The sequence below is a fragment of the Lotus japonicus genome, chromosome 1 (assembly GCF_012489685.1).
Source record: "Lotus japonicus ecotype B-129 chromosome 1, LjGifu_v1.2".
In the NCBI taxonomy this organism is placed as follows: domain Eukaryota; kingdom Viridiplantae; phylum Streptophyta; class Magnoliopsida; order Fabales; family Fabaceae; genus Lotus; species Lotus japonicus.
In genome coordinates this window covers 29,565,844-29,578,236 of record NC_080041.1, presented here as the reverse complement: position 1 = coordinate 29,578,236, position 12,393 = coordinate 29,565,844, and the positions used below count along the sequence as shown (strand labels likewise).

General features: G+C 36.7%; 1 protein-coding gene across 1 annotated transcript; it reads left to right on the top strand.

Annotated features, from left to right (window-relative positions):
* Nucleotides 1-3,032: 3,032 nt before the first annotated feature.
* Nucleotides 3,033-11,299, top strand: LOC130734346 (long chain acyl-CoA synthetase 9, chloroplastic-like). The gene is made up of 11 exons (XM_057586711.1): nucleotides 3,033-3,646; nucleotides 4,803-4,883; nucleotides 5,428-5,691; nucleotides 5,893-6,024; nucleotides 6,148-6,321; nucleotides 6,441-6,670; nucleotides 7,790-7,907; nucleotides 8,632-8,763; nucleotides 8,885-9,019; nucleotides 9,095-9,301; nucleotides 10,828-11,299. The coding sequence occupies exons 1-11, from the start codon at nucleotides 3,191-3,193 to the stop codon at nucleotides 10,993-10,995; spliced, it is 2,097 nt and encodes a 698-aa protein (XP_057442694.1). The 5' UTR covers nucleotides 3,033-3,190; the 3' UTR covers nucleotides 10,996-11,299.
* Nucleotides 11,300-12,393: the final 1,094 nt, after the last annotated feature.

Sequence of the window (12,393 nt, the reverse complement as noted above, 5' to 3'; positions counted from 1 at the left end):
CAGTGTGTTCAACCATAAATCTTGCCAAACGCTCTTGATACGGTCTACACCATTCGGACTCGGGTGTACAACGTTGCATTCCCATTGGGGAGCAATTGACGGCATAGGATGTCTAGACACTTGCTGGTGCGACATTCCAGTTTGAGACGAGAGATCCAGGAATGTAAGTTTCGAAGTTCAAATTGAAAGTGAAGGGGGTGGACCCCGTGTTCTGTTCTTATACTAATACAATTCGGAAAGTTGATCTTTCGGATCAATCCGGAAGTTGATCTTTCAGATCAATTCGAAAGCTTACCCGGATTTAAACACGGAGGGGTAATTTAGTATTTTCCCACTTTTAAGTGGGATGGCAATCTAATGCATGGAGTGGGAAATCTAATTCCCTGGTATGCAAGTCACGTCATGATACCAAGTAATTGATATTTTAATGTTTTAGGAACGTTGTTAGACACGTTGAATTTTGTTATAGAGAGGGGTTACTTGTTGTATTTGCACTATGTTTGGTACGATGAGGATATAGTAGTAAGCAAAAGCAACTCTTATGTAGTCTACTTCCTAGTAGATTATCAACTTATTTTATAACATAAACACTTACACTAGTATATGAGAGAACTTATGTAATTAATTTATGGTTTACATAAGTTGTTCAGAATAGCTTATGAGTACGAGCTTATGCTTATTAATTACTCCCTACGTTCCTATTTAACTGTCCACTTGAAAGAAATTTGTTTGTTACTCCCTCCGTTCCCTATTATAAGTCACATTTTTTGAAAAATTTTTGTTATAAAATATAAGTCACTTTCTAATATCTAGGAAGCATTAAATAATTTTTTCCAAGTTCACCCTCATATTTAATATGAAAGAGATGATAAACTTTAGAAGTATTAACTTGGAGAGAGAAAATCATAGGAAAGTAAATAAGGGTAATCTAGGAAAGTAAATCATTTTTTTTACAAATTTATTACTAATAACTATTTTTCTTAATCTAAGAGAATTAGTTATTTGTGACTTATATATAGGAACGGAGGGAGTATTATTTAACTGTCCACTTAGCATTTTAAGAGAGCATTAAATGATGTTTTTACAACAAATGTCCTTGTCAGTACAATAAATGAGGAGAGATAACACATATTTTAAAGGGTAAAATAGAAAAATAATCTTCACTTTTTCTAAAAATCAACAAAATTAATCACACCCTTAATATGTGTGCCTCAACTCAAAGTGAACAGTTTAAATAGGAACGGAGGGAGTATCTATTTTCAACTAATTTCAATGAATTTCTTAAATTAACTTATGAATAAACACTTACTAATATTCTTTTCTTAAAAGTGACTTTACTTTTTCCATCTCAATTTTACTAACTTTATTTGTCTCTCTTTGATTTTTCCATCATATTACTCATCAAATTTTTCATTTGTGTTTCTTTTATCCCTATCTCTATCAAGGTGGAGATAAATTTGACGTGTGAATGATTTTTTTTCTTAAATAAGTTTTTAGTTCTAATCTTATACTCAAATTTGGTGTTGCTCCCTACCATTTAATTTTTATGATTTTGGTCTATAGATTTTACATTTAATTTTAGTTTCGGCCCCTGTATTATAATATCTCACTATTAGTTAGTGGTGATGTGGCTAACACAAAGTCGCGCTATAGTTAACACATTTTAATTTATAAAAAAAAATCATAGATTGAGAGAGGATAATTTTTCATGGAGTAATCATTTCTGGAAATTAGCTAGCCATTTGGATTTGATTTGAAAGCCAATATACCACATAGCATTTGGAACTTATACAATATATTATATATTATTGATTTATCAATTGTGCAGTGTTAATATTGTATTGTTAATATTCTGAACATCAATTCTCTCTTTTATACATTAAAATGATGGGTTATTTAATCCACCCTTTAAAAGATGGATAATGCATGATAAAAGTGTGATGTATAAGTTACATTAAAATATTTAATCCACCACCACCACCACAACCCCCACCACCATCACCCTCCACCATCGCCGCCTCTATCACCACTACCACCATCGACGTTGGCATCATCGCCACTCTCGTGACCTCACGGTAACAACACAAGTTTTTTCAGTGCGCTTTGTCCTCGCTCACGCACTTCCTGGGAAAACTTTTCATGAAGTCACCCATCATAATATTGCTCAAAGACAAACACACTTAACCTTGGAGTTTTTATGAGTTGGGCTCCCGAAAAGAAGATGCATCTTGTTGTCATGAGTAGTACCAATCAAATCTTTTATGTCCTCTCAACTGTATAGTCTCATACCTATCTGTGCTTCACTACAGCGGTGATCACTCCCCGCCCTCGTCAGCCCCGGGTGTCACATGTCCACTAGCTTCCGCTTGGTTCGTCCTCGAACCACAGCATACTGGGAGAACCAGGCTCTGATACCATTTGTAACATTTCGATCTGATGACTGGACTCACAGTAACAACACAAGTCTTTTCAGTGCGCTTTATCCTCACTCACGCACTTCCCGGGAAAACTTCCTAAGAGGTCACCCATCATAATATTGCTTCAAGGAAAACACACATAACCTTTGAGTTTTTATGAGTTAGGCTCCCGAAAACAAGATGCATACCCATACCCGCACCCGTACCTACTAATTTTTGCGAGTAATTACTCATACCATACCCCATACCCATCTAGTGGGTTTTTATCCTACCCATTGTAGGTATTTTTAACGGGTACCCAGAGACCCATTGCTATCCCTATTCCCATCCCCAAATTATCTCGGTGGATTTTTGTCCCCAACCTCATCCCACCACGGGGAAAATTTTTCTAAGATCACGACCGAAATGGGGTAATTCCTGCATAAATCCCCATATGCAGTTAAAAATTGTGATCCCTATAATAAAGGGTAACTAAACATATCCATAATAGATATGATATGCGATAAGAAATGTGGTAACTAACTAGTTTTATCCTTTAGAATTGTCTTAGCTTTGTTTTCAGTAACAGACAAACTCAATCCCATAGACGCAATGAGACACACACACACACACACACACACAAAATTGACGACGCCAACAGAAACCAAAGAAAACAAGACGCCAAATGTAATAGTTGGAGAACCCGCATTCTCAACTGTAACTCCAACGTCACACCAACCACACACACCAACAATAAAACCTCCCTCCTTCTCCAACCAACTCACCCCCAAATCATGAACCCCTACATTGTCTCCGTCATTTTCCCCATCCTCGCCTCCCTCCTCTTCCGCAAACCGCCCAAACACCGCGGCGTCACCCTCGACACCACCGCCACCACCGATGACTCCGAATCCGGCGTCACCGTTCGGAACGCGCGATTCGATGCTCCGGTGGTGACGGCGTGGGAGGGGGTGACGACGCTTGCAGAGCTTTTCGAGGAGGCGTGTAGGAAGCATGGGGAGAGGGCTTTGCTCGGCGCGCGCGAGGTGATTTCCAAGGAGGCGGAGGCGGGTTCCGACGGGAGAGTGTTCGAGAAGGTTCACTTGGGGGAGTACCGGTGGTTGTCGTACGACGCCGTTTTTGAAGCGGTTACGAGTTTTGCTTCTGGCTTGAAGGAGCTTGGGCATGGTAGGGAGGAGCGGGTTGCGATCTTTGCGGATACGCGGGAAGAGTGGTTCATTGCGCTGCAGGTTGGTGGAAATTAATTTTATTAAATAAAAATGTAGAAAAGTTTGTGAGGTGGTAGAAATTTTAAAATATTTTGATTTTTTTTAAGTAATTAGGATAAGATGATGATGCATTTTTTTATGCATGGCATTTTAGGGGAAAATAAGGTGTAGAAAGAAAGCATAGTCATTGAGAAAGTAAGATGTGTTCACTTTTGAATTTTGATAGAATTTATTTGAGTTAAATCAACAATATTAAACAGGGTTGGTTTAAGTGGTAAATACTGATAAACAATGTTTTGAGTTGAGTCTTGTAGATGGAAAAAACTCGACTAAGAGACTTAGTGTCGTTATGATCTGGGTGTTCCCAGCTCGAACAGTATAGTCTTGTGCGGTGCTTATTGACTTAGAGATAAGCTCATATAGAGAAATTGACTTACTTTTTACCAATTGATTTGTACAGTTCGTATGTTTCACGCTATTGTGTAAGGTGATGTGGAAGACTCTTTTCCATCCACAATTGACTCTCGTATTATCCTTCTTCAAAACTTCAAATATTTTTTTAATGTTTAATATTTATTTAAAAATGATTGGTGGAGACCCATTTTCTGTTAATACTTTTAGTTTACCAGTTCTGCTATTTGGTATGAACAAATGAATTTACCAGAAATCATAATTTGGACTTTTTTCTTTTAAAAATAAATACTCTTGTTTGAAACAATAAAACAATTTTTTGGCAGAAAACACAACATGCCATTCATACATAATTTTGATAAAAGATGTTACGTACAGGACCATTTCACATTTTTCACAACACAACATCGGACAATAAAATTGTGACGAGTGACCAATTTTTTTTTTTTTATTAAACGTGTGGCTACTTGTCTTTTTTTTTTTGAAAGGCCCTAGTTTTCATTGTATAGGGAAATTGATTACAAATATCATTAAATAATATGATATCTAAAACTTAGGTTGGGGAGTTAATTATGTGCAGAGAATAGTAGAAACTAAATCTTGTAGTGCCCTGGTGCACGTATATAAGATGACCTAACATTAGTTGCCAAACCTTAAAATAATGTTTTTTGCTCCTTTAACTAATAACTATTGTGTCTAGTTGGAGTAGAAATCATTTGATTTGTTTTTTTTTTCTTTCCTTTTATCCTTACTTTGTTTCCTTCAGGGTTGTTTCAGGCGAAATGTGACAGTTGTGACTATATATGCATCATTGGGAGAGGAAGCTTTATGCCACTCATTGAATGAGGTTTTTGTTTTTCCCCTGTCTCTTATTTTTCCCACTTCTCTTCCTGGAATGTCTCTTGCCAAGTGCTATGTGTACCTGATTATAATCCTTGTGTACTGATAATAATCCTGATTTAGCCTTGTGTGTTATGTTTATCAAGTAATGGATATGTCTTTAGCCCACATTTATTTGAATTTTAAGATGTATCATTACTTTCTTCACACTCCAATGTCCAACCTTCCTATATAACATGTGACGAAAAAGGAGCAAAATGGAATTGACGTTTAAAGCTATACAATCTCTTTTAGATATGGTTTATAAACATCACACAACTGCTCAACATAGAATTCCTAGCATTTACTGAAGTTTTATGATTGAAACTCAACTCTGTCTTATATGGTTGTTATCTTAGCCGTAGCTTGTTCCCACTCTCAGTATTGTGATTTACTTTCTCAAACTTGTTTATGGTCTGAAAAGGTTTTCTGAAATGTTTGTGTTTGCCATTATACTATTTAGGTCCATGTGCTCTTTGTTTTGTTGTGAACTAACTTTCGAACTCTGGCAGACAGAGGTTACAACGGTGATTTGTGCGCAAAAAGAATTGAAAACGCTTGTCAATATTAATGGACAGCTTGACTCAGTGAAACGTGTGATATGCATGGATGATGATATCCCATCTGTTGCCTCATCTGTTGAACATGGATGGACAATCACTTCCTTTGCTGATGTCAAGAGACTTGGTAAAGAAAATCCTGTTGATGCAGATTTACCTCTTTCAGCAGATGTTGCAGTTATAATGTATACGAGTGGAAGTACCGGATTACCTAAGGTTGGAAGCATCTTTTAGATATGCCGCTCTTCCAATATTTTAAATTCTTTAACTTGATTAACAGTACTAAATATTTTAGGTTGAACTATAATTTTGTACTGTATTTCTTCCAGTTTCCTTATCTTTCACTTGTTTATACTGTGGTACTATTGTTTCTTTAATTTCTCTGCTAAAGTTTCATTCATTATTTCTTTTGAGCAGGGTGTGATGATGACACATGGCAATGTCTTAGCTACAGTCTCTGCCGTGATGAATATTGTTCCTAACCTTGGGAAAAAGGATATATATCTAGCATACTTACCAATGGCTCATATCCTTGAATTAGCAGCTGAGGTATGGGGATATACTTTTGTGAATGGATTCAATACATATATCTGTTTAAAGGCATTCTGTTTCCATTTTCTTTTCTTCTGGTTTCATTTCTTTCGTGTTTTGACAAACTCGAATACGTTTTAGAATTTGATGGCAGCTGTTGGGATAGCTATAGGATATGGGTCTCCATTAACCCTAACTGATACATCAAGCAAAATAAAGAAAGGTACAAAGGGGGACGCTACTGTGTTGATGCCAACTTTAATGGCAGCTGTACCAGCAATCCTTGATCGTGTTCGAGATGGAGTGTTCAAGAAGGTATTTTGATTTGTGACTCCTGTGAATACACACTTACACCTCATGCATCAAGAGTACCATGTCTGTATTAGTAAGCTAGTTAAATGAATGGAGCAAGACTGAAAGCCTTGCAAATGTAGGTAAATGCAGCAGGAGGATTATCAAAAAGGTTGTTTTATTTAGCCTATGAACGAAGGTTGCGTGCAATTAACGGTAGCTGGTTTGGAGCATGGGGCTTGGAAAAGGCTCTCTGGAACTTTCTTGTGTTCAGAAAGGTCCAAGCAATTTTGGGTGGTCGTATCCGTTTTATACTGTCCGGTGGTGCTCCCCTTTCTGGTGATACTCAGCAATTCATCAATATTTGTTTCGGGTCAGTCTTGTCAATCTTCTTATATATATTTTTCAAATAGATTATAGAACAATATGTTTATGGAAGAAAATGAGTGAAGTGAACATGACAAGATATCCTCCTAAAAGAAACCAAAAAAATTAAAGGCATAAAAGCCAGACCAAACAAGAAAGTCATATTGATCAAACCTTGCTTGCTAGGCTCTCTGAATATCCACTATTGAGAGCCATATATAAATAAGTATTAGTTGACAATTCCACAGTACATAAAAGTGCAAATTTGTCAAACAAATAATTATACGTGAAAACTCTTGAGTGAAACTATTGATATTTTAAGGGTGTTGTTATTTAACAATACCTACAATTATAATCTTCATCTATTATAGTTTTCCATTGAGCATGACATCAAAATTTCCATGCCATAAAGATTTGATAAGGTTTCATGTTGGATATTGATTTCTTAAAACACCCTTACTTTTTATCTGGACTTAGGACCAATTATGTAATGCTCATAGGCAGAGCACAATGACCTATCACTAGATATGATTCATGACACATTATGGTGTCGTTTGGCCCACATAGCCGATCCCATCTTGTGGGAAAAGACTTTTGGTTACTGCTGATGTTGCCCATTGAGAAATTAAACCCAAAGAACCAGCTAAAATATGAGTCTGACTAAGAAGTATACAGTGATTGTTCTATCAATCTTCCTGATTACTTGATCGTGTAATCTAAGTCATTGCTTTAGTTCCCAAATCAGTATTGAAAGCATAAGATTCTGCGAAAACAACCTTGTCAGTTGAGTAATCGTAGTATTACCAAAAGCCAACAAAGGGAGGCTTACTACGAAAAATTCAAATATAAACTGGTCATCCTTGTTATGATTTATGAATGATCTGATACAATTGGGTTTGGTTGTTGAAACCAATCAATGGAAACTTTTCTGTGAGTCAGATATTTTGTGGTTTAAATTCAGCTTCTATATCTGTTATGGTAGAATGGCTTTCTAAAAGATAGATCACTAATGTTCTGTTAAGGGATATATTACTAGCTTTCACTCTAGTACTTCTTTTATGCATTTCCGTTTCACCTTTCCTTTGTTATATTTGCTGTCACATTTATGTTGGATAGTCATTTGCAGTGCTCCAATAGGTCAAGGATATGGTCTTACAGAGACTTGTGCTGGGGGGACATTCTCTGATTTTGATGATACATCTGTTGGCCGTGTTGGACCACCTCTGCCTTGCTCATTTATTAAGGTAATAAATGATAGAAACAATTTAACCTTTACATGTAACTTGTAAGCACTCATTGTTTTTGGTAGAATGGTAGCAATGTAGCAAGATAGTTTGATCCTATGATCTCTTGCAAACTAGTCAAACCCGTCACTTCTATTGGCTTAGCTTTAAGGATTCTTACGAAAATAAGTGCTCTCTCTCTCTCTCTCCCATGAATTTATTTGGGCTTCATTTCGTACTTGTGAATATTGGGTTTTATTTCTGCCAATTTGACTACTATTATAGTCTCAAGCAACTTGTGAACATATACTTTTTCTGGAAAGCCTCCCTTCCATTTGGCATGTATATGCTTTGATTCGGATAAAGTGTTTTGGAAAATGAAACATTTCCGGTGTCCTTGTATCCTATCCTAAGTTTATATTCAACATGTTAATTTCAACTTAGTAAATAGGCTCAACCTCGCCCTTGTTTTCTTAAATCTTATCATAAGTTATTCATACCTAATAAAATTTTCAGAAGTGCCTAGCATCTATCCTCTTTCTTTCTCATGGTCCTTTAGATTTCAAGCTTAGTATGAAACCATATAATTGTTCTTCCTACTTTAAATAATAGTGCAATGCAAGGGAGGCTTCAAGATTAAGTCAAGTACTTTTCTATTATGATTATGTAACCATTGTAGTTTACTTTTTCTTGTGGTATCTGGAAAAATCATTTCATATATGAACATTTGGTTTTCTTAACTCAGCTAATCGACTGGCCCGAAGGTGGATATTTAACTACTGACACACCAATGGCTCGTGGTGAAATTCTAATTGGTGGTCCAAATGTCACTCTTGGGTACTTCAAGAATGAAGAAAAGACAAAAGAATCATATAAGGTTATCATCTTTTTTCTTTTTCTTGGAGAAAAAGGCTAGAGGGGATAAGATATTAGCGAATTGGAAAGTTGTATTTGGTTCTTTAGCTACATGTATTTACTTTGTAATCTTTCCTGTAAAGGTTGATGACAGAGGAATGAGATGGTTCTACACTGGTGACATAGGGAGAATTCATCGAGATGGTTGTCTTGAAATCATTGATCGTAAAAAGGACATTGTTAAGCTGCAGCATGGAGAATATGTCTCCTTGGGAAAGGTATGCATAGAATATTAGTCTGTAGAATGCACTATTCTCAGTAGTTTTCTTCTATAACTAATTTATTATGTACAGGTTGAGGCAGCTCTCGTTGTTAGCCCCTTTGTGGACAATATTATGTTGCATGCTGATCCTTTCCATAGTTACTGTGTGGCACTTGTGGTGGTTTCTCAGTCCACATTGGAAGAATGGGCTTCGAATCAAGGAATTTCGTATTTTGATTTGTCTGAACTTTGCACGAAAGAAGAAACTGTGAAGGAGGTGCATGCATCACTTGTTAAGGTATGCCTTCATATCAGAGTCCTCTAAAAAATGTCCAGGACTTGATTTTTCAGTTTTTATAAATATACATTTATATAAATCCACTGCAAACTATAGAGTCTAGTTTTTTCTTTGGCCATATAGCAAAGTCAAATAAGAAAACTTCTGTGTAAAATAGAAGAGAGAGGACTATTGTGTGGTAGTGGCCAGTGGGTGTAATATATAAATATTGCTCTCTTAAAAGCTTAATGCTGGTGCATGTGTCCCCGTAAGATAGCTCAAGTGGTAGGAGCTAGGGGACATATGAGTCGGGTAGGGGGAGGTCCAAGGATCGATTCTTGGCCGGTGCAATTTATCTTTCCGAAGTACCAAAAAAAATACTGGTGCATGTGTGTTGTGGAACCTCAGAATCAATTCTAATAGAGTAAAACCAAATTTGGATGAAATTATAGATTATGTGAGTTGTTTTTGGGAATTCATTTCGGAAAATGTTTTCTTCACACCTCATTTTGAGGTGGAAGGAGGTGGAGGAGGAGAAAGATAGGAAGAAAAGAAAAAGTAAGAGAGAGAAAGTATGAGATATGATAGATGATAAGAGGAGAGAGGTAGAAACAAAAATAAGTGAAAATGAAGTGTTTAAAAGATGAGGTGTGTATCAGTATTGTTAATGGCGGATAGCGTCGCGTAGCGGCGAGCCCAAAATCCGCAATAGCGCTATAGCGTGTAGCGCTATGGCCGCTACGCTGAAGGAGGAGGAGGAAGAAGGAGGAGGAGGAGGAAGGAGGAAGGAGGAAGGAGGAAGAAGGCAGCAACAGATCTCTGTTTTCATCGTGAAAAACAGAGGGAGAATGCAGAAGCAAGGTTGAAGAAGAGTAAAACGCAGCGTTCCATTTAAAGAAACTGTGAAAGCCCCAAAATGCCCTTAAAAAGTTCAAAATTATGTTTAAATCTGAGGGCATTTTGGGGTTTTCCCCCTAAACAGTAGGATTTTTATCCTCACTTGAAACACTGCGTTTCACTAAAGAAACGAAAACCCCAAATTGCCCTTAAAAAGTTTAACCTAATTTTTAAATATGGGGGCAACTTGGGGTTTTCACCCTGAAGATTAGGGTTTTTCCTCCTTCTTTCTTCCTTGCGCCGCAATAGCGCCGCTCCAGACCCGATTTTGGCCGCGATTGCGGCCGCTACCGCCGCGACGCGATTTCCGCGCCGCAACGACCTCCAGCGTCGCGGTCAACCACCGCTCCGCCACGCAGCGCCGCTATTGCGCCGCGATCGCGCGCTATTGACAACACTGGTGTGTATATATCATTACTCAGATTTTATAACTGGATTTCATAACATTACCCTAAAAAATCATTTTTTTTCATAAATGTATTCAAACATAAATCACTTCACTTTTAACTCACATTTACTATAATCAATTTTGCCAAAGCCAATTTTATCCAATCAATTGTGATTGCGTTGCTGAGTGTAAGTGGGTGTAATTTATAAAATTGCTCTCTTAATGGCTTAATACTGGTATCTTGATTTTGTGCCCTATGCAGGAAGCAAAGAAGGCTCGTTTGGAGAAGTTTGAGATTCCAGCAAAAATCAAATTGCTTTCTGACCCATGGAGTCCTGAGTCTGGCCTAGTCACTGCTGCTCTCAAGATCAAGAGAGAGACCATAAAAAAGGCTTTCAAAGAAGAACTTTCAAAGTTGTATACTTCATAGGCTAACAAGCAGTCTTGGATCTACTCTTTAGTCCAAGTGAAAGGAGTTACCCCATCCCCACCCCTCTCTAATTATTCTTTTTCTCATGTTAAGTTACCTTCATCAATCATCAATGGTAAGGCTTATTATTACTAGTGGAATATCAAAATGTTTAATTTGCTTAAATAGTGACTATGATCATGTATCAATTTTCATATTCATAGATTTACTCCCTGACTAGTGAGGATTAAGAGTGCATATTTGTCACTTGTGCACTTCGTAGAATTTAATATAGAGGAGGGATCAACTTACACCCTCTTAACTATTACGCTCTTACACTCATTATTAGCCGTTAGTATTATTTAGATCTAACGATTCTTATTTTTTGTAATAAAATAGCCATTTACTTTCTCCCTGTGTCGCTGGTTATGCTCCCGATCCGGCTTTGCCTTCCTTCCTCTCCATGGAACTGTAACTTCAACTCCATCATATTGTAAACCCCAATTGCAACTAAACCACCTGAACCACCCTGAGTCTACAACTTAACAAAACAATTTTTGCAAGTCCAGTTTTTGCTGTATGCCCAACTTTGAAGAGCCAAATTACCAAATTCAATATCTTGTCCATTTGAAATCTTAACCAAACAATTTGAAGTTTGACCAAACCAATTTCATTACTCAGAATCATAATTCGAAGGTTTGACGAAGGAGCATCTAGAAAGAAAATTAATACAATTCATAAATGTTAGGTGAGAGAAAGGGAGCCAATCCGCCAAAGGAAATAAGACACCAAGATAACCCGACGCCACATCTTCATACATAATCATAAAGCTCATCTCTTATAAAGTCTTCGCCTCACTCATTGTTAACTAGTGTGAGATTCAAACTCGCACTTGAATTCTTAATATTCTTCCTCTTAATTGTGAGTCACCACCACATTAACATCCTATATAAATTTTTCATTTGACTAACTTGATTACAGTTATGGTTGATGAGTGCAAGCCATTTTAGACTTATCGGAATGTCCTAAGGAATTTCAACATACAAGCCCAAATGGCAATATCGAACGATATAAAGTCTAGCTTGTTACTGAAGAGTATACTCAAAAGGATATTGTTGATTATAAAGAAACATTTTCATCTGTCTCAAAGAAAGATTCATTACGCCTAATTAAGGCTTTAGTGACTCATTGTGATTTAGAATTACACCAAATGGGTACGAAAACAATCTTTTTGAATGGTAATCTTGAAGAGGAAGTTTATATGGACCAACATGAAGGTTTTTCAATTGAAGGAAAATGTCACATGGTGTGTAAACATAAGAAATACATATATATATATATATATATATATATATATATATATGTGGAATGAAAAGGGCCTCAGTAAAATGGTATAATAAGTTTAATTAAACTATTACT

Coding starts and splice junctions, on each gene's coding strand:
- LOC130734346 (XM_057586711.1), top strand. CDS start 3,191: ATGAACCCCTACATTGTCTCCGTCATTTTCCCCATCCTCGCCTCCCTC. Junction 3,647..4,802: donor AGTGGTTCATTGCGCTGCAG/GTTGGTGGAAAT, acceptor TGTTTCCTTCAG/GGTTGTTTCAGGCGAAATGT. Junction 8,764..8,884: donor AGACAAAAGAATCATATAAG/GTTATCATCTTT, acceptor TTTCCTGTAAAG/GTTGATGACAGAGGAATGAG.